Source organism: Mytilus trossulus, unplaced genomic scaffold (assembly GCF_036588685.1).
Source record: "Mytilus trossulus isolate FHL-02 unplaced genomic scaffold, PNRI_Mtr1.1.1.hap1 h1tg000210l__unscaffolded, whole genome shotgun sequence".
In the NCBI taxonomy this organism is placed as follows: domain Eukaryota; kingdom Metazoa; phylum Mollusca; class Bivalvia; order Mytilida; family Mytilidae; genus Mytilus; species Mytilus trossulus.
This window is the reverse complement of record NW_026963310.1, coordinates 2,283,940-2,311,188: the sequence shown is the minus strand read 5'-3', so window position 1 is coordinate 2,311,188 and position 27,249 is coordinate 2,283,940. Positions and strand designations below refer to the sequence as shown.

General features: G+C 31.9%; 2 protein-coding genes across 2 annotated transcripts in view; one reads left to right on the top strand and one right to left on the bottom strand.

Annotated features, from left to right (window-relative positions):
- Positions 1-6,303: 6,303 nt before the first annotated feature.
- Positions 6,304-16,952, bottom strand: LOC134701023 (calcium load-activated calcium channel-like). Its single transcript, XM_063562170.1, has 7 exons — positions 16,835-16,952; positions 13,720-13,797; positions 12,748-12,804; positions 9,588-9,634; positions 8,381-8,448; positions 7,663-7,807; positions 6,304-6,765 (listed from the first exon to the last, which is right to left on the bottom strand). The coding sequence occupies exons 1-7, from the start codon at positions 16,893-16,895 to the stop codon at positions 6,673-6,675; spliced, it is 549 nt and encodes a 182-aa protein (XP_063418240.1). The 5' UTR covers positions 16,896-16,952; the 3' UTR covers positions 6,304-6,672.
- Positions 16,953-20,849: 3,897 nt separating this feature from the next.
- Positions 20,850-27,249, top strand: part of LOC134700968 (TBC1 domain family member 5 homolog A-like) — a 39,030-nt gene continuing 32,630 nt past the window's right edge. Inside the window, exon 1 of the mRNA XM_063562112.1 lies at positions 20,850-21,914. Coding sequence (XP_063418182.1) covers positions 21,423-21,914 — 492 coding nt within the window. The 5' untranslated portion in view covers positions 20,850-21,422. The remainder of the gene's footprint in view (positions 21,915-27,249) is intronic.

The window sequence follows — 27,249 nt, the reverse complement described above, 5'->3', positions numbered from 1 at the left end:
TTCAGTCTTCATTTTTCGATGTTTCTATGAATGTCTGTGGTAATTTTCGCATCTGTTTTATCGTGATCTAGACGATAGCATGGGTTATACTACATGAATACGAACTTAGTTTATATGTATTATACAGACCCCGACTATCTATATATGGAGAAATAAGACGTAGTTGTAAACCTTGATATCCCAATTTCTACAAAATATTAATTGAACTTTCAATTGTTTACAGTGACTAGGTCTCTGAAACATTTATCTGTCTTAAAGCATGAACAACTAAATGTTATGTGTGTTTACAATGTAGTTTGACAGCAACACCGTATTTTAACTGAAATCTTTTTTCAGTGATTACATAATTTAAAAGTGTTCTATTACGGCACAGTTTTTATATATTCCCGAGTCCAGAAGATTAATAGTTTAATGCATATTTATAGCATAAATAATCATACCTGAACAATCCTTCCTGTAAATGGAATATAATGTAATCAGCATATCAAAATGGCTATCAATACTTTGATATAATTTGCATCTTCCTCCAGTTCTGTATTCAGTATAGGAACACGTTGATCTAATCAAGCAGCTATACAGGCATGTGTCTTTGTCAACATTGTTATATTCGATTATTTCAACATCTCCGACTTGATATGTCTCAACTAACAGCTCCATGGTACAGCCTATTACATATAAAAGGTGTGTAAGGAAAAAAAATGTTAAAAGCTAGATAGAATTGTAACATTGAATGTGTAATTATGTGTCTGATTACTGTCATATAATTAATTAGTCCTATATAAATTACGAATGCAAAACTTTTGTTTGAGTTACAGTAAAATATTGTTCAGTTCCGTTAACATGATACGTGAATGACTTTTACATTGAGGAACTTTTTTTATTTCCTAGATTGGTCTATCAGAAAGTCTCAGTTTTATATAGCATTATTTCCATAACCAATGTCGAAACTAGCAGGTTGCTTATTTTTTTCAGTTTATCTTTTGGTTGCACTTTTAAAAATAAAAGTACAATATCATTCATTAATCATATACTGTAAACTTTATTTCGCGTTTATACCCAGCTAGTCAACTTCGCGGCGATTTAATTTCGCGATTTTCTTATTTACTTTATGTAGTTTGATAGGGAAAGTTCCAAGTGATTACTTTTCGCGACGATTTAATTTCGCGTTATTTTTCTACTCGCGAAAGTCGCGAAAATAGATAAATAAAATTCTCAATAACCTTGATTACAATTGTCATCTTATCGTTAAAATGTTTTTTTCAAGGCGTCGTTATATGAACATTTACACGTTTATTTGACAAGTACGTCTGCGTCAGTACGTTAACAAAATGAGTTATTGAGATCTCACAAACATGTTAACCCCGCCGCATTTTTGCGCCTGTCTTAAGTCAGGAGCCTCTGGCCTTTGTTAGTTTTGTATTATTTTAATTTAAGTTTCTTGTGTACAATTTGGAAATTAGTATGGCGTTCATTATCACTGAACTAGTATATATTTGTTTAGGGGCCAGATGAAGGACGCCTCCGGTTGCGGGAATTTCTCGCTACATTGAAGACCTGTTGGTGACCTTCTGCTGTTGTTTTTTTATTTGGTCGGGTTGTTGTCTCTTTGACACATTCCCCATTTCCATTCTCAATTTTATTTATTGTTTAACTTAGGAAATTTCTATATCGCAACATAATTAAATGGGATTAATAGTACAATTGATATATTTATTTAAGTTTTATAAAGTATTTTTGTTAGGATACAGACAAGTTGTTTAGCGTACACACGGGCCTTGTCATATTGAGGAAAAGGGATACAAATTGACCATTACATCAATACATTACCTCATCTATTTATTTATAGTAGACTACTATTTACGATGATTGAAACTGAACAAATTTAACGTTTTGAAATCCGATATACTCTGAGGTTTATTTTCTTTTTTTTCTATTCGTTGTTTTATAACAGAAAAATTGTAAAGGGGACATACCGAGGGAAACAAAGATGCAAATTAATCATTTAATAATTAAATGACGTCATATATTTGTGTATGGTATGGCTATTTACAATAACAGAAAATTGTATGAATCATAAGCTTTGGAAGATGATAACCCTGAGTTTTATATTCTCCACATTCATTATTTTATGTTTTATGGTTTGAAAAATCTTACTTTCAGGTCAAAAGTAAACATGGTAAAATCACAAAAATACTGAACTCCGACGAAAATTCAAAACCGAAAGTCCCTAATCAAATGGCAAAACCAAATGATTAAAACATATCAAACAAATGGATAAGAACTGTCATATTCCTGACTTGGTACAGGCATTTTCAAATGTAAAAAATGGTGGATGAGTCTGATTTTACAGCGCTTAACCTCTCACTTGTACGACAATCGCATCAAATTCTATTATATTTGACAACAATGCGTGAATCACACTGATTACAACAAAACAATAAAGGCTTGATCATTTCATCTATTACATAATTGTTGATATTATATTAAATCTATTTAACAGATAGTCAGTATTCAAATTGTTCTAATAGTGCATTCTCTAGACAGACTTGTTTTTGAGATCCTATATTACAGAATTCATACAGAACTTGGTTGATGAGAATGAAAAATCTGTTATCTACTGATGCTGCTTAGATAAAATATAATTAAATTAAAAAAAATATTTATGAATAAAGGTCAACAAGTACAATTTTCATTATTGTATAATAAAATAAGGTTAATAAACAAATTATGATGTAAACTATATTTAAAAGAAGTCAGTACTTACTTGTACAAAAAGAAATTTTAAAGACCATCATGAGCAAAAAATGATAGCAATATAATTGCATGATGACAAAAAACAATATGACAGTATTTTACACATTAACATTATATTGAGATATACAATAGTTGTGTGACTTAATTGTTCGATGAAATTTTAAATAAATGAACTTTAATTATATCATAAATTTAACAATTTAAATGACAAGCAATGTTTTATTAAAGTGGTTCAACTTGTACATACTTAAAAGTACTTTCCTTGCATTTAAACAAGGAAATGCATTAACGCAAATCAATTGTCTTTGTTTTCTTGATGATGTTAACATATACAAAATGCAATTAAAAAAAATAGTTATGAATTATGAATTGGCATCAATTGTCTGTATCAACAAAGGTCTTCTTTGTTAAATTTAATTTTACCGCGAATCTTTCCTATTTTAAAATATAAATGCATATGCAGATAGATTTTCAACTGTAAGCGTGTTCTTTATAATCCCCCCACTCATGATTTATACGACCTTTAAACTACTTGGTTTGACGTGTTTTCTGTTATAGTTAATATCAATAGATGCGTTCCACCCAGTATTATCCTCGTCAATAGTGTAGGCAGGCGTTGTAATACCAAGATATAATCTTTAACATTTGCATACCTTTCTAAAAAGCAGGAGACGTAGCTTAATATCTAGTAACGGTGGCATTTCCAATTACTGAATGAATTTGTTCGTATTTATTGTAACTACTGCATCAACAAGGTAAACAATGAAATACCAAGAAATAAAACAACATAAAATGTATCACGATTTATTCCCAGTGCTATTCCTAAATTTAAATGTTTGTTATATTAAACTTTTTACTAAGTGTTGTTAGTGCACATTAAAGACCACGTATGTTCACTTTTAAGTTTTCAGTTTTATTCTGGCAAAAAAAGTTTTGTATCTCATTAGAATTACAACCTGGTCAAAAATAAAAGTTTACAAATATGCCAATTCGATATTAAAAGAAATAAACGCATATTCAAAATGTTTCTTGGGTTTCTATAACTTTAACTGAGAAGAAACATGAAAGGCCAATAATTATAAAAGCAATAGCTGTATGAACAACACACCTAGACAGTAAATAAATATAAAACTCATCAATGATACCAAGCTTATCATTTGGTACGCCAGTGACGCACGAATCAAACACAGTTGGAAGATTAAATCAAAAGCGAATTGCAAAAGAGAAGCTTTTATGCACTTACATTGCAAAACAACTTGAGTGGAAAGCTTCCTTTTTTCGTAATTGTGATGTATTATTTACTTGGGTTACAGAACATTACATTTTTTGTAACAATTAATATCCATTAATATCAATCGATCATCTTTGTTTTCTTGATATTGAAACATAAAAATGCAATTACTTATCGGTAATTAAAATTTGGTTTCGGCAATTCGATATAATAGTTTTTCTTCATTTAGTTTTTGCAACTCGCATTTCATGACGGAATAGTAGAGATCAAACAAGTTGAATTAGGAAGTATACTTTAAGGGGTACCCTTTTAATCGTCATTATTTTTTTAAAACTAAATGTAAATACATTTTCCTATTTATAATGTTTTAGAAGGATAAAATGAAGCTAGGTTAAGCAGAATCCTTAAACTTAAACACAGTCCACTTTAAAGATGATGCTCAATGACCATGTTGACCCGATCTTTCTCATTGTATAACAAGAGTGCACACGCTGAAATGTCTCGCCTTCTTTACTAATCATTGATATTATGTTGATAGTCCTAAAAATAAAGGTTTATGACAACTGTCACATAAACGAAGCATTAACCAAGAAAACTAAACATTGACCAATGAACCATTAAAATGAGGTCAAAGTCCGATCAACCATGCCAAACAGGCATGTACAGCTAACAATTCTTCTATATAACAAATATAGTTGACCTATTGCTTATAGATTAAGAAAAACAGACCAAAACACAAAAACTTAACACTGAACAATGAAGCATGAAAATTAAGTCAAGGACTAAAACTCAAAAACTTAATTTTGGCCACTGAACCATGAAAATAAGGTCCAGGTCAGATGACATGTACCAGCTGGACATGTTCACCTTACAATCATTCCATACACTAAATATAGTAGACCCATTGCATATAGTATAAGAAAAAAACAGGTCAAAAAACAAAAAGTTGACTATAACAACTGAACCATGAAAATGAGGTCAAGGTCAGACGACACCTGCCAGTTGAACATGTACACCTTACAGTCCTTCCATACACCGAATATACTAGACCTATTGCTTATAGTATCTGTGATATGGACTTGACCACCAAAACTTAACCTTGTTCACTGATCCATGAAATGAGGTCGAGGTCAAGTGAAAACTGTTTGACGGGCATGAGGACATTGCAAGGTACGCACATACCAAATATAGTTATCAAATTACTTATAATAATAGGGAATTTAGTATAACAAAAAAACTTTAAACTTTTTTTTCAAGTAGTCATTGAACCATGAAAATGAGGTCAAGGACATTGGATATGTGACTGACGGAAAGTTCGTAACCTGAGGCATCTATATACAAAGTATGAAACATCCAGGTTTTCTACCTTCTAAAACATAAAACTTTTAAGAAGTTAGCCAACGTCACCCCCACTACCGCCGCTGGATCACATCCGTATGTCGAGCTTTCTGCAACAAAAGTTGCAGGCTCAACAAAAACTAAAACATGAGCAACCTGATGGATGCCACATTTGGAGCAGGATCTGCTTACACTTCTAGGGCACTAGAGATCACCCAAGTTTTTGGTGGAGTTTGTGTTGCTCAGTCTTATTTTTCTATGCTGTTTCTTGTGTACTATTATTTGTCCGTTTGTTTTTTTATATTTTTAGCCATGGCATTGTCAGTTTCTTTTTGATTTATGAGTTTGACTGTTCTTCTGGTATCTTTGGCCCCTCTTTTCAAAGGAATCACCAAATATATTGAGCGGCACAAAAAGCAAAACAAACCTTTAAGGTGCTAGGGGTCATCTTAAACTTGCAGTGAGGTAAAATTTTCTCTCTGTGTTCAAGGCCTCCCTGTGACTTTCAGATGCAGAACAGCAATAAAAGTCATATTCTTTTGCTTTTGTGTGTTTTTTTGTTGTACTGATTTTGCATCATGGATATATACCCAGTATCCTTTTCTTTTTCATTTTAACGACTCTTCCAAATAAATTGAACTCTATGTATATTTTTATGCATGCATTTTACATTGTGATTGTTGAATGGTGGGTAATAGTGAGGAATAAAATCTTTGAAATTTCAAGAAATGCTGCATACAAATAGTGCTATTCAAATTTTAAATGCGGGTTTTGGTTTTTTGTGAAACTTATCTATTGCAATTTTTTCCAATAATTTCAATATTGAAAAAGTCTCAGTACACATACTCATTCTGAGATCAATCTCAAGAAAACTAAGGGAAAATGGTAGCTGGATATCAAATTTTTTTGTGTTGATTACAAAACCGCTATACAAATACAGCTAGTGTTTACATTCCTCTAACAAAGAAACAAATTACAAGTACAGACAAATACACATTAAAATTTATTTCATCATATATTATGTACAGTTTCTGTTTGCTGACCATGGGTTCAATATGAATGACTTGTTGGAAAGGTGTCTTGTTTATTTTCATAATGATTAGTTTTCAAATAATCCTGAATGGCTATTTCTAACTGTCATATATTTACATTTCAAATATGCACTGAATATGAAAAATAATAAAATGGATTTATGTACATCAGTTAAAACTGCCCAAACTCATAAGGCCATTTACATGTTGATAAATTAGCAATAAGTCAGGTGGATCTTCAACAGTAAAGTCTTGTTTAAACTAGCTATGAAAAGTTCACATGTCATTATATTCAACAGTCTCATAAATCTTCCTAGATCACTTTGTCAGTTGAGTAGGTGGAGAGAACAGACCTCCTCCTTGCTTGCTTGCTGCACGAGAGGGGGATAAACCAAGAATTTTCTGTATATTCTAAAACAAATAATAAGAAAACTATAAGTATCATCTGAATTAAAAAGAATACTGTGGATTCATTATTATTCCATGGATACAAATTTTCATTGATTTCATGGGTACACTGTTGTAGCAAGAAATAAAATGTTTGATGGATGACAAATTTCCTATAGCCATGTGTGTAGACCTTAGCAAAACAACGAAATTAAGTATCTATGAACATGCAAGTTTTCCTTGATACCTATGAAAATAAATAAATTCACAGTAATTGCTTGTGATTGGATATTAAACATTTTTAATATGATTCCTTGTTTGTTTATAGGCAATCATTAACAATCAACTAAAAACTTCACAGAATTAGATGTGAATTACCAAACAAATAAGATTAAAAGTATTATTGACTTTTGCATTGTTTCAATGAGGTTCAATGAGTGCATTTTTGTTGTTTATTTTTTTTGTTTTACAATAGCAAAAAAATTATGCTATACATGTTCCTAGTTCCTTATTTTACTATTCAAATAATATTCATTATATTGTTTGTTTTTGGCCCTTTTTTTTTTATTAATGTTCATTGACATTTAAAACCACTATTCAAATAACACCTAGCTTTGATTTATTTAAATATACTGATATCCCCTTTTACAGGACATACCTAGTATATTTATTGTTGATTGTTATCACTATGAATGTCACTTTTCAGATTATGTTCTAGATATTCAAATTAGACCCATATTCTTTCAAAATTTGGTGCCCTTATTGAATTGTAGGTTGAATATGTGTTGTGTAATGGCTAGTGCACCAATCTAAAATGATTCTTGTCTTGATTGCTAACTATAAATAGCTTACCTGTCTTATAGACATTGTACACAGTATATAGAGGAAAATAAATGAGTGAGGACTAGCCACCTTGCTTACCTGTCTGATAGACATTGTACAGAGTATATAGAGGAAAATAAATGAGCAATGTGTGTAATCATCTCCACCCAAGTTCCGATGAGAAATACCCTGCAGTAATGAAATTGGAGTAAATGGCAGCTTGGCTACAACTCTACCGTCAAATCTGAAATAGTAGTGACCATAGAATATTATTAATCATCAACTACCTTTAAGAATTGAATGCTTCTTTTTGTTATTTCATTGGGGTGTAAAAACGTTGACCGAAGTACATTTTGCTTCTAAAAATGTGTGCACGGTCAATGCTTTTACAACCCTATGAAATTACAAAAAGAAGCATTCAATACTTATAATTACTTTTTTTAGCTAGAATCATGAAAACATAATTTCTTTCAACATGATCAAGGTTTTTCTTTAATTTACCTGAGCACGTTATTGTTGGACCTTGTGTCAACATAGTGTAACAGCTCATTGTGTAATGAATGTCAATTTCTGAATGATGTGAGATTGCTATTAGCCAATCAAAATAACTATTATAATGAAACATACATGCAATGTAATTATTGAAAAATCGTTTTTTTAGTCGAGGAATTGTCATTTTTTTTTTAATTACAAACAGTCCTTTGGTTTCTTTTGCCACTCTTTGAGACTGCAAACTTGCTCTTATATTATAATTTAAATTCATGAAAGAATCTTTACATTTAAGATAACTTTTGAAATGCTCTCTAAGAATACTTACATAGAGTTAAACATGCTTAGAAGAGCTGTGAATGCAAAACCTATTGCAAACATAGATTTCATTTTTACCTAAAAATATATAAAATAATCATTTGTAGAAAGTTTTCTTATATATATATCATATTACTACAGTCTGTGCAGAAATTTTGTTTATCTTCTATTCTGAAAACTAAATATCAAAACTTGTCCCTATAGGACTATGTAAAATTTTGAACATTTTCACTAGTACAATTCAATCTTTATTAGACTGGGGCATAAAATTAGTGGCTAATCCTGCTGATTGTTACTTTATTTTAATTGATTAATTGATTGTTGGTTGCTTTACTCCCAGTGGCAAATAGTTCATGCATATTCAGGACGAGAACAAGTTCACAATAAATACAATAGGTAGCTATAGGTCTTGTCATAAAAGGGCCATACAGGATGATAGTCAGGGAAATTTCGACTGCCACTGGAAAATGAGGGTATATTGGATAGGGACAGAAACTTTGCCTTACAACAGGCCACCTAGGGGCCCTCAAAGAGTTGTTGAAAGGGTTCTTAACAAGCAAAGAGCGTGGCACTCTCTTTACACGAGACATATTTTATTTTGTCGCTTCATTTCAATTCTGATGAAATCATGAATATACAAGTGTATGAGCTCTAGAACACAATTCAGTGTTGTGCAATATTAAGAAAACTTGTCAATATATGTTCAGTTTGTTTCACTATGCACATATATCAAGTTACGAATAACTCTCATCACAGAACAATGGGTGCAGATTTTACATGAGTTTTATAACATGTATAAGTATATCTGGCATATTAAAGTATAATTCCCTAATTGTTTTCTTGTCCATTTTTGATCATTTATAAATATTTAATTTCTGATTTAGCTAATAAAAAAGGGTGTCTAGTCACTCATCATAGAAGCACCAAAGCATGCACTGTGAATAAGTTGTTAAATTTTCAGTTAATTAGTTTCCATTAGCAATCATACCACATCTCTTTACTTTTATATATATTTCAAGTTCCAGTATTTTTTTTTCAACAGGATTCCCTATTCTAGAAGCAAAAATAACCCTCTGCAACCTGACATCTATTGCACTTTGAATTAATTGCAATTTATAAAAGACTTTGGTTTAAAACAAGACATAAACTTTTAATTTGATAGCAAAAATAAATGCCCTGTAAATATAACTGCATTATCAGTACAATTAAAAACTTACAAAAGATAGATCCCTGTTGTTATTCTTCAACTTCTCTTCTTGTCTCTCTGAAATAAATGATTAGTTTGATTATATGGGGAAGAAGTCCCCAATAACAGTAGAAAATTCAATAAAAAAAAAATTCGGGAAAATTTCCCAAATTTTTCATTGTACTAATGAACTCAAAATCGTTCAATTTTTTTGTGTCATGTTTTGAAATCCGGGACCTGCGCAGAAATCTACAATGTACTTCCTTTTTCCAGTTTTGTTTGTATGAATCTTTGAGTAAAATATATATTTATCTAGTGTTGGATAATTGGTTGAAATTACCAACCGATTATCTATTACAATCGGTTGACAGCAACCAACCGACTATCAGTTATAAGCGGATCATAAAACCTTGCCCTTTTTTTAAAGGAAATCATGTATTTAGTCTCATTGTACATGTCTTATGTGTACATTCCATATCATTGCAGAGTTTATATATTCATATTTGATCTTGTGTTTCCTTTTCATATTCTTGTGTACTAAATTATAATCCTTGTACCTTTGATAATTATCTATTCAGCAGTTAAAACAATGAATTGATAAGAATCAAGATTCATATTGAACATATTTTATCTCATAATTACAACATTAATTACCAACAGTGACACTAACATTTCTAAATTTCAATGGTGTAACTCACAAAACAATTTCAATAACATAGCTGTATGAACATTTGAATGCTTCTAATTACATTTGTAGGAAAAGATATAAAGTTTTTAATTTTTAGAAATTTAAAATTAACACAAAAAAATAAAACAATGCATTTGCATTATAATATATACAGTAAACAAAGGGTATTAAACCATTGTCTGTTAATTCCTGAGGAACGCTTTTTTTCACTTTTGTGATCATTAGTTTCTGTCAATTGTGTCATTCGTACGTCTGAACTTATAATTGCAAGAATGCGGAATTATTACATAGTTGAACCGTATCAGATTCGTGATTCTTCTATTTTTATAAATGGTGGACAAATTTCGGAAAATTTACAAAAATAAACGATGTTTGGCAGGCAATTTGGAAAGGAATATGACGTTTTTGATGCAACACATGGATAAACATTTCTAAGAGTCAATTTGCAACACGTTCTAATGAAGCAACGAAATTATTTTGTCTAAAATCAGAATGATTTGTACTGCTCTCAAGTAACAAGTACTGGTAATGAAAGAAAGTATTTCATACAAATTTATTAATGTTAAATAACCTTCATCAATCTGCAAATGCTTTTGTCACGTTTATAAAGAAGGAAATTGGTTTATTCTTTAATTATTGGATGTTTGACATTGTTACTGTCATTGACTGGTTAATATTGTTTGACTGCGCATATAAAATGCAAACCGTAAACAGACCAGAAGTTGATAAGCTAAAGGTCCAGAAACTTTAACGACAATCGATTGAACAAAATCCCAATCGATTATCGACATCGCAAGGCCCAACCAACTGATCTCCGACTTATACCGATCATCGGAACAACACTATATTTATCAGTCTAGTATAAATAGGAAGGAAGTCAATACCAATTTCATTTTTAATAATTTCTTTCATATACCTGATGATATTGTTTCTTTGTTTACATTGCATATGACGTCATAACTTAAATAACGTCACAACTAAACTCCCTAACAACAGAACCAAAATCGGAAACGTTACGGTATTTCCGATATTGTTTTTAACATTGTTGATTTTAAAAAAAATCATAGACTTCGTCCCCATTCACAGGTAATTCCTGCCTCATATTAAATTCTGATTGTTTGATCCCATACAATAGCTGATTTATCTCCCTTGTCTACATGCAATCAATCAATTATAATTCAACGGCTGATTTATTTCCCTTGTCTACATGCAATCAATCAATTATAATTCAACGGCTGATTTATCTCCCTTGTCTACATGCAATCAATCAATTAATATAATTCCACAGCTGATGTTTCTCCCTTGTCTACATGCAATCAATCAATTATAATTCAACGGCTGATTTATCTCCCTTGTCTACATGCAATCAATCAATTATAATTCAACGGCTGATTTATCTCCCTTGTCTACATGCAATCAATCAATTAATATAATTCCACAGCTGATGTATCTCCCTTGTCTACATGCAATCAATCAATTAATATAATTCCACAGCTGATGTATCTCCCTTTCCTACATGCAATCAATCAATTAATATAATTCAATGGATGATTTAGCTCCCTTGTCTACATGCAAATGATTTTGATTGTTTAATATAATTCAATGGCTTAGGGCTGTTCCAGAAAATACTATGTCCCCCCCCCCCCCCCCCCCCCCCCCAGGGAAGGCAATTTTTTTAAATATTATGTGGGTGGTTGTATTTGAAATACCAAAATGCAAAGGGAGTGCTGTTCTAATTAAATTTTATTTCTGTGGGTGGTAGGGGTATAAAAAAAGTGCCGTCCCTGGGGGGACATAGTATTTTCTGGAACAGCCCTTTTTCTATAAGACTTGGGAGGGTACTTTTCTATCCCAAATTCATTTATTTATTTTTGATTTTATATTTGTTAATTTCTTTGGAATTTGTCTAATGCTTAGTCAGTTTCTGTGTGTGTTACTTTTTAATGTTGTATTGTTGTTCTCCTCTTATATTTAATGTGTTTCCCTCAGGATTTGTTTTTTTTCTATCGATTTACGAGTTTCAAACAGCAGTACACTACTGATGCCTTTATTTATCTCCCTTGACCAACATTTTCCAAATTGCAATATATACACTATTACTATAGAGTGCAAATAATGAAATAATCTTCAAATTAAAAATACCATCAGTGATAAAATAATACGTAAACTTTTTTTTATATATATCATGTATATTGAAGACACAAAGCAGGTATTCAAAAGTTCATTAAAAATAGCCAATACCATGTTAAAAAAAAGAAACATTATGCTATACATAAAAAAATTGTACTCGCATAAAAATTGGAAATTTTTCAGATGTTTTATTATTTTGAAAAATGAGTCAGGGTTAAAATCACAATAATTTCATCTCGCATTTCAATTTTAGTATATCAATTCAACAGTAGCCTGTTATATAAAATATATTGGAATTGCAATAAAAAAGATGAAATTGGAAAATGTTCATTAATACTATATTATTGCAGTTTATCTGACCTACAAGACCTACCAATCTTTTTCTTCTGATTTCTGTCTGATGATTCTCCACTTTCTTTCTTCTTTTCCACTAAAATACATAAAATACTTTTCTACTAAAATACATAATAAACTTATTATGCCACTTCCACTTCTATTTTTGTCCATCTGATGAGTTGAGACTTTTTCAACTGATTTTTATAGTAAGTTGTTACATGTATGTTGTACAGCTGTTAGACCACTGTCCCAGGTTAGGGAAGAGTTGGGATTCGCTTACATGTTTAACCTTGCCACATTATTTTTGTATGTGCCTGTCCCAAGTCAGGAGCCTGTAATTCAGTGGTTGTCGTTTGTTTATGTGTTACATATTTGTTTTTCGTATTATTTTTTATATAAATGAGGCCGTTATTTTTCTCTTTTGAATTGTTTTACATTGTCTTATCTGGGCCTTTTATAGCTGACTATGCAGTATAGGCTTTGCTCATTGTTTTTATTGTTTTGCACAATTTCAGCCTGCAATCTACCATTTCACTACATTTTTTAGAAGAATTCTAATTTAAATAAAATTATTTTGCAAAGCAGTGTAAAAACTACACATGCTACATGTGTATTAAAGGTAAGGGGAACTGCGCCCCTCTGCCCTTTCTATGCACCCTTCCTCACTTATAAAACTTTCCTACACTAATTTTTTTTCAAAACTCAGGAAGAAAATAATTAACTTTTATCATGTTTATCCTCTTTATGAAAAAGGCTGTCTCGCTCTCATTTAAATTCTTGTCAATGAGAGCAAAAATCTATTTTATTCAGGATTATTTGTGAAAATAACATATAAAAGTCCCTCAAGGATACAGAATTTGAAAATAGTAGGAGGCAATAATTTCCTTTACCAGTCCAGCAGTTCTATGTGTTTATGTCCATCTTTTTCAATTAAAATGAAATGCATGCTAATTCATTCATACATCCAAACAACTATCACAATGTTTTGGACTTGTTAATATTTTCTTACACTTTTTACTCTGTTTTTCTACTTCTGCTTTTAGTTTTTTGTACTTCTCTGTCCTGTATACCAATACCCATGTTAGTCCTAAAAAATATAATAATAATAATAATTAAAGTGTTTTTTTTTCATATAAATATATATATTAATCTATATCATGTATATGATTTAAGGTGGGAATAGGAATTGGAGTTTATGAAAAATTATTTCTTCACAAATGTTGATATTGACTCCAAATACTTGGAAATAAAAAAAAATATAATTCATAGATAAATAATACATGTAATATAAAACATCTAATCTGTTATATTTCAGTTAATATCTAAAAATTCATATGATTTTGCTCTGTCTCTGACCGATAAAATACTGATTTTGAACTTACAAATGTACAGATTTATCATGTTTATCACATAAATTAAAAGCACACTGTAGCTGTTTTAATTTTTGTAAATTATATATATATATATATCAGATCAGTCTCTCTTTTTATAATGTTTATAACATTTCGGTTTTTTTTTGTTTTCCTTAATAAATTAGACAAACAATTTCTGCCAGGGGTCCCAGACAACACTTCAGTATTCTATTTTTGGTCTGACATACATTTGAGATGTATGTTTTGTCATACAAATTCTTTTGTTTTAATGCTGTTGGTTTTTCCATTTCCATTAATAAATCTCAGTGATGCATGCATTAATTTGCTTTATCATGTTTATTAGGGATGTTATGGGAATTCCATGTCAGATCGTTAGTGATGGTGACACCAAGATATATATTTTTGTACATGTATTTTGCTTTGTCTGTTGATTTTAATAAATGATCAGGTACATTGTAGTGTGACGTGTATAACCTTTGGATTATGGCAAAGTTGTTCAGATTTGAAAGTTGGACAAGTTGATTTGCTTGCCTGATTCATGCAAATGGGCAAGTTAAAAAAAATTGGGCCTTCTTTTAGTAAATGGGACTCAACGTTCCTAGAATTTACCGTGGATATTTTAAAAACTTTTCCACATAAAATATACTTCAAATAATGGATGTATTTACACTTGAAGGCAAATCTGACCGACATTTATTATGTAAGATTCACACAGTATCCTGTAGACTTTCACATCACATGTCACAATGCAAAACATTTGACATCATATAATTAAAAAGCTATTGTTGCTTAACAGCAAGAGGTTATTCCAAGTTAAGCTGTGGTCATACTCAGAGAAAATTCAGCCAGATACTGATGAATCTGGGTCCATTCGTGCCCATTCATGTTCGCACCCACTCATGTTCGCCCCCTTTCACTTTCGCACCATACATGTTCGTTCCCAAAGTCCATTCCCAAAAGTGTAGAGTGCGAACGGATCTTGGGTGTGAATGTGCAAGGTGTGAACGTGTAGGGTGCGAAAGTGTATTGGGCGCGAACAGACCTGATACCATACATGATATAAGACATCCTACAATCAGGTGTCACAGCAAAATAAAAATACCCTTGCAAGAAATCATAGTTATACTTGTAACTTAACTGTAAGTTCTGTCTCTAACAGGCACACCAGCATTCAGAGTTATTTAGGATTTTTATCTAAAAACGTTTTACTCACATCGAATACTGTAAACCAACTTATTTTCGCGGATACTTTAATTCGCGTTTAACCCTTTCTTGACCACTTCGCGGCTATTTAATTTCGCGATTATCTGATTTACTTGATGAAGTTTATTAAGGTTCATCATAACAAATGGCCAAATATGGCCGTATTTTTACCTCAAAAACTACTCTATGTACAGACTTACCTGTGCTGTTTGAAAAGTTTTAATGCCTAGCATCCACTAGATATATAAAAGTTAAATGCATTTTGTGTTTAAGAAAGATAAAATCTTTCTTGGTTTTTGCTGGTCATTTTTTTTCCTTTCTTCAGAAGGTGCAAAAATAAACAAACACCTGCATTATTTTGATACTGTCCACTCACTGACTCAGATAAACTCTTTAACTCACCTGTAGTTGTAAAGATACCTGGTGTCCATGTCAATTAAGAACAATGAAAACAATACAAACCGGTTTTTTACCTGAGGGAGCATCTCATAGTTGTTTCACAACTTAGTCAATTTTCACACCTTTTGCATGAAGGAAAAAAAATGCCCATCAAAATCCAAAAGAGATTTTATCTTTCTGAAACACAAAATGAATTTCCAACTTTACAGGTAAGTCTGTACTCAGAGTAATTTTTGGCATGTAAATACAGCCATATTTGTCCGTTTGTTATGATGAACCTTAAGGTTCATCATAACCTTTTGGTTAAAATGGCCGTATTTACACCCCAAATTTTACTCTGAGTACAGACTTACCTATACACCTGCAACAGTTTTAAGGGATGGCAGGAACTAGATATATAAATTTTAAATGCATTTTATGTTTCAGAAAATTATAAACTTTTCTAGATTTTGCTATCCATTTTTTTTCGTTCCTGCAGAAGGTGCAAAAATTAACTAAGTAGCGAAAACGATTGAGAAGCTCCCCTCATATAATCAATGTTGTGAGTAGTATTGATTTAAATGGACAATAGATGGACAATAGACACCTGTAAACAATAGGTGATTTAACAGGTTTAAACTGTGTACCTGAGTGGACCGTATCAAATGAAACTCGGGTGTTTGTTTATTTTGCTATCTTCTGCAGACTGGAAAAAAATGCACATCAAAATGCAGGTAAGTTTTTAATTTTCTGAAACGTAGACTTCATATAACTTTTATATATCTAGTTCCTGCCATGCCTTAAAGCTTTCCTTGATGTACCAGTTTGTCTGTACTCATAGTAATTTTTGAGGTGTAAACACGGCCATATTTTTCAATTCCTTATGATGAACCTTAAGGAAAGTTCATAGATTGACATATTCGCGACGATTTATATTCGCGTTTTTTCTTATATCCGCGAAATTTAATCGCTCGCGAAAATTAGTTGGTTTACAGTATACATTTTACATGCATATGCATGTATATGAACACATTTGATAAAAAAAATCATCTTCCAAAACAGCTGATCAATGCTGATAGGAAAACAATTTTACATATTGTGAGAAACTTTGATTATAAAGTTGGAGGGATTTAGGTCATAACTGATTAAATAAAACATTTTGGAAGTTACCTTCGCCGAGTAAAGCAGTACAAATTGATATAAACACAATGAGAAGACAATCTGACAACATTTTCGTTGGCCACGGGTGTACGTTTTATTAACTTCCGGTATTGATGAGACTAAAAGCATTGTCACGTCCCCGAACTCGGTTCTTAATAACGATTACAAATTCTGAACGAATTATTGTCATAAGATAATGCAATATGATTTTCAATTCTTTTGGATTTATTTCAAAATATATTAAGGTTTATTTCTTTTTTTTTCTATTCCTCTTTAAAACAATTCGCACTAACCCAAACTCATAAATATATTGTATGTAATTATATCATTTTTGTTTCACGGTATACTGCGTTTGATACATATATGGGTATAGTTATGTAATAAAGAATTGTAATAAGCATATATGAAGACGAGGACAAAAGTTTGGGACGAAGATTCACGAATAGTTCGATGCCTCCTGTCGATGCTGATGGAAAGTGAGAATAGAAAGTCAGTTCATAGTTATATCCATCCTATCAGTCAAACTTGAGATCAAGGATACAATAGATACAGTTAATATATTTAGTTAGCCTCTTATCTGGATTTACATATACAAATAATTAAAATGAGGGTCTGTTGAAAAACAACACTTTGCTACAGAAGAGTATGATGATTTCAGCTTCCAAATTGTGATTTTTTTCGAATTCAACGTAGCAACATTCCGACAACAGCGCTCATTGCCTATGTAAAATTTAAAATTGTTTATAATCCAGGTACTTTGGATAACTATTGTATGCACATTGAACGACAAATTTATGTGACGTATATAATTTTTCTGACGTCAGACACTCAAATCAATCCATGTGTTCGTAGATAGTAGATGTTGTTGTGTCCTGTTAAATTGTTATACGATGATGACTGATGTTCCCATATTTTGACTATTTTATTGATTGTGACTGTTTATTTAACGCATCATGTAAATGTAACGGAATTTGATGAGACTGTTATTAAAGTGAGAGGGTTAGCGCTATAGAACCAGGTTTAATCCACCATTTTCTACATTTGAAAATGCCTGTACCAAGTCAGGAATATGACAGTTCTTGTCCATTCGTTTTTGATGCGTTTTGTTTTTTGATTTTGCCATGTCATTATGCATTTATGGACTTTCCAAATTGATTTTCCTCTGAGTTCAGTATTTTTGTGATTTTACTTTTTGCATACGGAATATATATAAATTAAGAAACTTACCACTATCATCTGTGAATTGGATATTCCATGAGGGTTAGCCAACTTGTGATGGCGTCTTTAAACTTACATGGGGATGATTTCATCTTCACCACTAAGTCTTGCAACTTTTGGTAAAATATATAAAAAAGAAGATGTGGTATGATTGCCAATGAGACAACTAGTATCCACAAAAGACCAAAATGACACAGACATTAACAACTATAGGTCAACGTACGGCTTTCAACAATGAGAAAAGCCCATATCGCAGAGTCAGCTATAAAAGGTCCCGATAAAACAATTCAAACGAGAAAACTAACCGGGGCGGCGGCTTATTCATATAAAAAAAAATGAACAAAAACAAATATGTAACACATCATTGAGAAACGACAACCACTGAATTACAGGCTCCTGACTTGGGACACGCACATACATACATAATGTGGCGGGGTTAAACATGTTAGCGGGATCCCAACCCTTCCCCAAACCTGGGACAGTGGTATATAACAGTACAATATACGAACGAAATATAAAAATCAGTTGAAAAAGGCTTAACTCATCAGATGGACAAAAATACAAGTGGACGTGACCAGGTACTTATACATCCCGACACAAGAAGACACAATGAACAGATCTGAGAGTTATATGACAGCTAGTTCAAAGCCACTAACAACTAATAAAAAAATCATGCATCTAAGACTAAACTATCAATCTGTACACATAGATCTCCCGTCTCTTTTTCCGTAATGTGACCTACCGACCGCTAGACTTCATTTCCCGTTTTCACGACACAATTGTTTGACTTTCACGTGTCACGCTTACAAAAAAAATCGACAATCCCGCGTCACGCTTAATAGACCCCAATGATACCCACATTAGACATATAATAGGGTTTGTCCTAACATGTTGAACACGACTGGTGTCACATGTGCAGCGGGATCCGTTTACCCTTCCAGAGCACCTGATATCACCCCCAGTTTAAAATGGTGTTCGTATTACTTAGTCTTTAGTTATCTGGTTATGATGGATTTTGCTGTTCTAGAATGTGGTGATTTTGTGATCTTAACAGAATCAAAACGGAAACAGGGGGCGTGTTAAAGAGATAACAAGACGACTAAAGAGCATGAAACAGTCAAAGGCCACATTGGGCCTTCCTTACATCAAAAACATCATATCGATACGTTTATAGCTTACAATGTGATGATGTGGGCTTTGTTGTGATGTTTTAAAGATTATTTTTTTTATTTCATTTAAGATTTATTAAGCTTTCTGTTTTCAACATAGTCATGATAGTGTGAAAAAGCATCTTTAAAGATTAATTTGTTTATTTACAATACACCTTTCATCATGTTCATTTCTTACATTAATCTACACAATTGGTTTTTTTTTTATCGTATAGAGATAATCTTTTCAATTGACTTTGTTCAGTTCGTTTCTTGTACTTACATGTATAGCGACACCTCACAGTTTAAAATTATTAGCTATTGTGAAAGTGTTAAATATGTTATATTAAAATTTTGTCTTTGGCAATTCATAATTTTTCTATATTATTACATTTGTTGCAATGAATTACACTGATTTCCCAGTTAGATAAAAACCGATAATTTCACATGTGAAATAAAAGTGGTTATTTCACTCTCTGACGTCATACAACAATAGGCGTTGTCAAGACGTCGATAACGTCGAAACAAAACATGCGTAGGAAAAACATATAGTTCCTTACATTTTGTACATTAATTTCATAAAAAAAAGCAATTTGACAATGTAATAAAAAGTATAACTAATCGCCGTATTTGAATATCAAAAATAAGACAACTTGTGACCAAACGCCGCTATGGATTAAACTCGTGCTGCGCACTCGTTTAATCCATGCGTCGTTCGGTCACGCGTTGTATTATTTTTTGATATTCAAATACGGCGATTAGTTATACTATAAATATTGTTACATAACCGATAATTGTTTTATTAAAAAAAATTGTCGACTGAAGCTTTAAGTTATCCTGTTGAGTGGATGTATCATCAAATACTTAAGATTGAAAATAAAATTCTCAATTAAAAGTCGTGTTTTGAAAAGTTTTGCTCCCTGACTACCAGTCTATAAGTTTTTACTACAAGTGGGCAAGGACCTATATACGTCCCTGAAGTGGGTCAGTATTCTTTATGCAGGTGACCGATCGTCTAATTCTGTAAACGCTTGGAGACATGTTTACTCCTGCCGTATTCTGTAAATAATTCTGTTACATTCTATAGGTGCCTTTCCTAATTCTGTGTTTGTCTTTTTGTTTTCTTTTTTTTGCTGAATTACATATGTACCTGCCCTTTATTGTACAATGTATATGCATAAGGCCGTTATTTGTCTCGTTTGTAATTTCGTTGCCTTTTGGAGCATGCTCTGCGGTATGGGTCTCGTTCATTGATGAAGCTCGTACGTTGATCTATATATAATTGGCCTCTTTCGGTAGGAATGTTGGAGAGTTTGCCCATTTACAATCACACCACATCTTCTTGTAGTTATAAAGACTACATTGTGATCATGAGGTTAAAACATGCTACTTTTTGGCCATAACATCCCAATTACCCCTTGAAATTCATATAACATGCCAATACCTGCATGTAACCCCTTTTCGTCCATATGTGTTATCATATAAAAACAAGGATTCTTCAACGCAATTTAATTTCAATTATTTGTAAAAAGATCGACTGCATGATTCTCCTTGTATGCTTTATCTCTAGTTTATTACATAAATACCGATCAATAATATTGTATACCTGTTATAAAGATCGATAGTCAATATGGAAGGATCACGTTCATTTTTTGTTACTTTTAAATGACTGAATAATCTTTAATAGTATAATACGTCTCGATACACAACCATGCAGTTGTTCAGTCAGTGGAACGGTAGTGAATACAAACTTTAAAGCGACCTTTTCATATTTTTGTTTATTTGTTTATTGAATGTATATGTTAGAATATACTAGTACATTATTGGCATTTTAACAAGTTAGAGATTTAGTGCACCCCTGTGTTAAAGTATTGACGACGCCTACAAAAATTTAGTAAAAAAAAATGGAGTTAAATTACAGATATTGTCGGTCGGTGAAATCATAATTGAACGTGTATTGGAGATTTATTGATTATTGTGTGATTTATTTATTTGATGTACATTTATTTATCACATACTAGGCGAAGATCTTCAATACCCGGTGACGAAATTTCTTTCACGATTCTGGACTTTAATTTTTGGATTTAAGTAGATTAATCGGACTTTGTTTGGATTAATTTCCATATGGGTGTGTATATTTAATATATTACATCTCAGACATTGAAAAGTATACTTTACGTAAGATTTTATAATTTGAAATTATAAGAATTTTATGAAATTGTTTTAACGTGATGGGTTCAGGTTCTAGCAAAGAGAAATCAAACAATGTTCGGATAACTTCACAAAACACAGACAAGAAATCGGACGCATTGTCTCCGAAATCACAAGTGAATTCAAATAGCGTAGAAAAAAGTGAAAATATCAAAAACTCGAAAAACAAGTCTTCAGACAAACAATTGAACGGGAATACAAACAAGTTAGCTCGAATTGAAAATAATAATAAAACAAATTCAAGGATTCCACAACCGTTTGATGAAAGTAGCGACGACGATGCCGACGATTTATTGAAAGACGAATGGAGAAGTAAGAAAAATTCTAATGGAAATAAAAATACGGACATTAATTCAAATGGCAAAGTGAAAACATGGCAACCACCCGAGCCTCCAAAAGGGGATTATCCCGAAACGTATGCTCAAAAGTTACAAAGAGAACAATATACACAACAACAGCTTTTAAGACAAAAGACAATTTACAGAAATCCAGACGAATGGGAAATAGATCAGGTACGAATGTTTATAGATTAATTTCTTCTATCATATTAATTTATTTGCCAAAAACATACTTTTAACTTCCATGTCATTAGGTCTCTGAGTTGCCCCGTTGGCAATCATACCACATCTTCTTGCTTACATATTATAAACTCTGGATTATTTCTGGCATTCTACATGTATTTTAATCTTTCCTCTGGCTATGCCTGTTTGGGTATACTCTTTTCTACACAAGAAACAACACTTTTCTAATACCAAAATATATAATTTCAAATAAAATTAACTTGTGCTTGAAACAATATTGACAGCGAAGTGACAGGTACTATCCCGTCAACCTTAGTCCAACATTTTCCAATAAACACCTAAAGAGAAAGTCTGATATACGACAATGAGAGGGCAAACAAAAACAACCCTTGACACCATTTGTGAGTATGGTCTTGAGGAAACGATGATAGTCCGTCGGAAGCGGACTATAAATGGCTGACCCGTGTTAAGAGAGAGAGAGCCATATCTCTTGCACATTTAGGACAACCTTGTAAATTTCTAAAAAGAGAAGGCTAATGCTGCTACAAGGCAGCACTCGCATCCGCAAAGTGGAACGAGATTAATATAAGTTGCAAAACTTATTTCCCAATCTACTATAAATAGATATGTTTAAACTAACAAAACAAATCCTCAGTCTACAAGAACAGACTATATATACACTATGTCAATCTCTGAGTTTTCTAGAATCGATTTTTAGTTGTCAATTAATTAAATCCAACATTCTAATATATGTCATCAACACCAAATCTTCACTTAAAAAATGAGACAACTTTTACCAATGTTTCGTACTTGGGACAGACACATGTCCAATTAAACAACAACAAAACGCACAAAGGTATGACATACTGACTGTAGACAAACACAGCTGTTGTTTGCTCTTTGATTGGGTTGCTGACTTGGAACATGCATGCAGGCGTATATCCAACCAAAAAAAACAACAACATAAAGTTATGACATGAACCGAGCACTGATGAAAATACTGATTTGGACATTGGTAAAATACGTGTACCTGTATTTATTACAAAGCAGTTCTTTTGCTTCGTTTTTTGTCAAACAGCGTGTACAGGGATTCTGTTTCTTGAATTCCAATCCCTTTTCCTTCTTTTTCCTCTATGATCTTACTATTACTTTGGGAGGGCCAACAAAACAGTGCTTTTCCTTTATTTTTTGTTTTTGTCTTTGTTTTATTCAATTCCAATGCAAAGGGGAAGTTAAGGTTTTTGGAATATCGATCGGATACCGGTATAAGGGTAAATAAAAAGGGAATGACGGATACAGGGGTTAATAAAGGGCGCGATATGAGGAAAAGGGGAAAAATTACCGCGAAAAAGCGCGATTAGGAAAATGGGCATCTTGTGCCTCTCTATCTCTCTCTCTCTCTTGGAGTGATTTTATTTTGAGCACTGAATATATACAAAATGTTCTTCCTTTATCATTATATGTATACTAGTATTTCATTTCATCTGAAGTTGTAATCACATTTACTATTCAGCATAAAACATCCCCGAACGGATCACTATGGAACGTAAGTTTTACAACTTCATACCAAAATATTATTCACAAGTTGGGTTAAACAAGTCAAGAAAATACACATATATTGAAGTTTCAACACCCTTTTTTAATTCATTGGCAGTTTTTACTCATTTTTTTAAATTATTTTCTCCTTCGAACACGCTTTCTATTTTTGAGAGTTTAAAGTTGAAACTTAAATATCAGTGTGTATTTTTGTTACCTATTTCGTCAACACTTATATGGTATATGCATGTGATAACCGTATACAGCTACAGAGTATGTTATTTATATGTGTGAGATTAAAAAGCCGTAGCCAAAACTTTTGTATCCTGTCTCGCAGACAGAAATCTTATAACGGTTTTCCAAACATTATCCCAGGGTTCATTTTATACTGCAATAATTTAATGTTGGATGTAACGCATCTTCTGATTGTTTTATTTTATCAGCCAATAGACATAATTTAGTCACGTGACCGTGACGTCATCAACGTTTTTCATAGTTTTTTACGGTTTAAAATGGAATTTAGAATTAAATTATAAGAAATGACTATAATATTGTTTGTGTCTATTCGAAATAACATTAAAAAAAAATGTGGTGCACACTATTAAATAACCCGCTATGCGTGTTATTCAGTGTGCACCAACATTGCTTATGTTATTTCTTCATAGACAGAAAAAATATTACAGTCATTCCTTAAATGACACTCAGAATTGTTTAGAAATATCCCAAATGAACTTATTTCGAACTTCAAAAGGAAGTTATTTTATCCAACTTATAACTGGCTGCACGCCTTTAGAATTAGCTCAGTATGTACAAATTAACCAATTAACCAGACTAGTATATATTTGTTTAGGGGCCAGCTGAAGGACTCCTCCGGGTGCGGGAATTTCTCGCTACATTGAAGACCTGTTGGTGACCTTCTGCTGTTGTTTTTTTATTTGGTCGGGTTGTTGTCTCTTTGACACATTCCCCATTTCCATTCTCAATTTTATAAATTAACCAATTGTAGTCTAGAATGAACTAAATACCTGGCCTTGGACTTGGTGGTGTTGGGCACTATTTACGGGAAATAGGTTGATGATAACACACTATTCAGTTTAATATAGAAAGAAATAACTCCAAGTACTAGTATTATATATTATGTCCAAAGTCTGACTAATATATTGGTCGTGTAACTATAACAACAATTATGTTATTCATTACTAATCTTTGGATGAATATATATGTATTTGCATTTGTTATTTTTCTTTTTTCCTGATATCATGAATTCGGAAAACAAACCAGACTCGACAGATACCATGTCTAAATCAAACTTTTTTTTCGAATTTAAACTAATGAGATAATACAGCTTGCTTTTAAAATGCCATCGAGTTCTGTTGAGTGTTCTTTTTTCAATCAAAATTTGCAACTACAGGAATCGGATTTCAAAAGAAAGACTTATACCTTTTCTACGAACTAACTATGCCATGGGCTCCCTGGACTTTATCAGTATGATATATTGAGTTAAAAATGCACCATATATGATGTGAAACGTGTCATTTTTTTTCCCGGAAGCTTGATTCAATTTTAATTTTAATGAATAAAAATTTTGTACAAAAAGACATAGTGCTAATTTCCCTGTTTGTGTTTCACACATCGTCAACATATAAAAAATGCCATTTCCTGCTAAAAATAGAATATTAGAGAGTATGTATTGTATTTTTCGTAAAACAATGTTATCAGAATTTTACAAAACTATTTTCATAAAATCTCAGTTTCTTTTGAAGACCTGTTTATTTAAAATTACAGATTTTACATGTTTTTGTAAAACATTATACATCGGATGAGGTCACTTACCAAAATTGATGTGTATGTATATCCCAAATACAATACAGACTTACATCAGAATGTGGTTTTGGTTAACCATTTCCTTCTTATATATTTTTGGAACATATACTCCAAATTTGACAAAAACTCTCAAGGTTATAACTTTGGCCATTTATAGATTGATAATCTGTACAAATTTACGTCAAAACATTAAGTGTTAGTACCTAAAGGTATATACATTGAGGTATGACAATATGCATGTAAAAGAGATAAATGGTGTTGTTGTTGTAAATTCGGGACAAATTGACACTGTCAGGAATAATTTCAAGTGTCACAGAAATCAAGTCTTATATACGTTATATATATTAAGGATATATATCGGAAACACAATTTCTGAGAATTAAAAGTGCCTGTGCAAAGTGGCCGCAAATTTGCACTAAATGTGCAGCTGCGCGAAGTGCGTTAGAAAAATGATTACATCAACTTTTGTATGAGGTTTTAGATTTTACAATTTTGGCATCGATCTTCACTGAAGAGAAATGCAGTAAAATTGGTTCCGTTAATGTTATACTTCTTAAGGTGGTATGGGAGTCTAAAATAAAAATGATAGAATTTGTTCATACTTTGCCAAAACATAGTATCTATTGATATATGTTGAAAAACATAATAAAAATGATAGGTCACCGCACATTTTCGCAAGCTACAGGACGTGACAAAATGACACATTTTGTATGGATTATACAGGAAAAAAACATCATTTTGTAATTAGAAACTAAACAAAATGATAAAATTGTAAAAATACTTAAGGAAAAGATAGCTTTTATACAATACTTTGTGAGAATATCAAAAGAAAAGATAGGGTCACCGTACGTTTTTTTCAGGCTAAAATACAAAATAGGAAAATTCCATGTAGAATCCTTCAGAAAATGCACTGTTTTAGAGTTACCTCCCCTTAAAATCCAAATTTAAAAAAACCTTTGGTTCTCTGTTTTTTTTACAACCCAAGATGGACGAAGACACCCATACCACCTTTACACGTTCTGTGTGCTGCTGTTGAACAAGATACTATACTTTTTAATCGAACACTGACGCCGATAGTACATTTGTGGTAATATAAGGTTATCGCAGACTACTAAGATAAAAAAAAATCAAGGATGGACAGGAAGCATTAATAAATAATAAACTCCACCAAGGGACACATTTGAACTAAATCTCAATACACCGTAAATTAAACAAACAGATACGGTCGTCGCGACAGAAAAAATGCATTTATTATTAAAATGAACATGATGAAATTAGACATTTACAATTTCACTGTATCTACAAGAGTCCGAACCGTTATTATGTTAAGCAATGTAATGATGTTTTTGTAACTCATAATCTGGGTTATCTCAGCCAGGAATTGTTGTTTTAGTATTTGAAAATAAATCTTATTGAAAAAAGAAATATGTATATTGGAAATGTTCGGAGAGCCACGACGATCTTTATTATTACGGATGCGGATGTTGGTACAATTTTTTTAGCGGAAGCCATCATACTAAAACGCCAAGAGTACTGTTAGGTTTTCGGATTCAGAGACTACAAAAAAATTTAAAAAAAAACATATGATTTACAGGAAGAATGAATAAATATTTAACTCAATCAAGGGACGTTGGTAAAATGTACTTAAACCCTAAGCATAGTAAATTACATTTTTACAAGTATATAAACGAATCTGAACAGTTAATATGTTTGAATGTAATAATTATTTCTGTAATATAATCAGCGTTATCTCAGTCAGAAAAATTGCTTTTTAAGTATAAGAAGATGAATTTGTTTAATGTTTTTTTATTAATTTATAATCGGGAAAGTTTCGGGAGCTTTATTGTTCTAGGCGTTGGTATCAAAGTTTCTAGCGGAAACCATCATACTAAAACTTTATCCCAATTACAATTGTACAACCTTTAAAGCAAGCAAGCTCATCAAAGTGTTGCTCTACATGCATTAG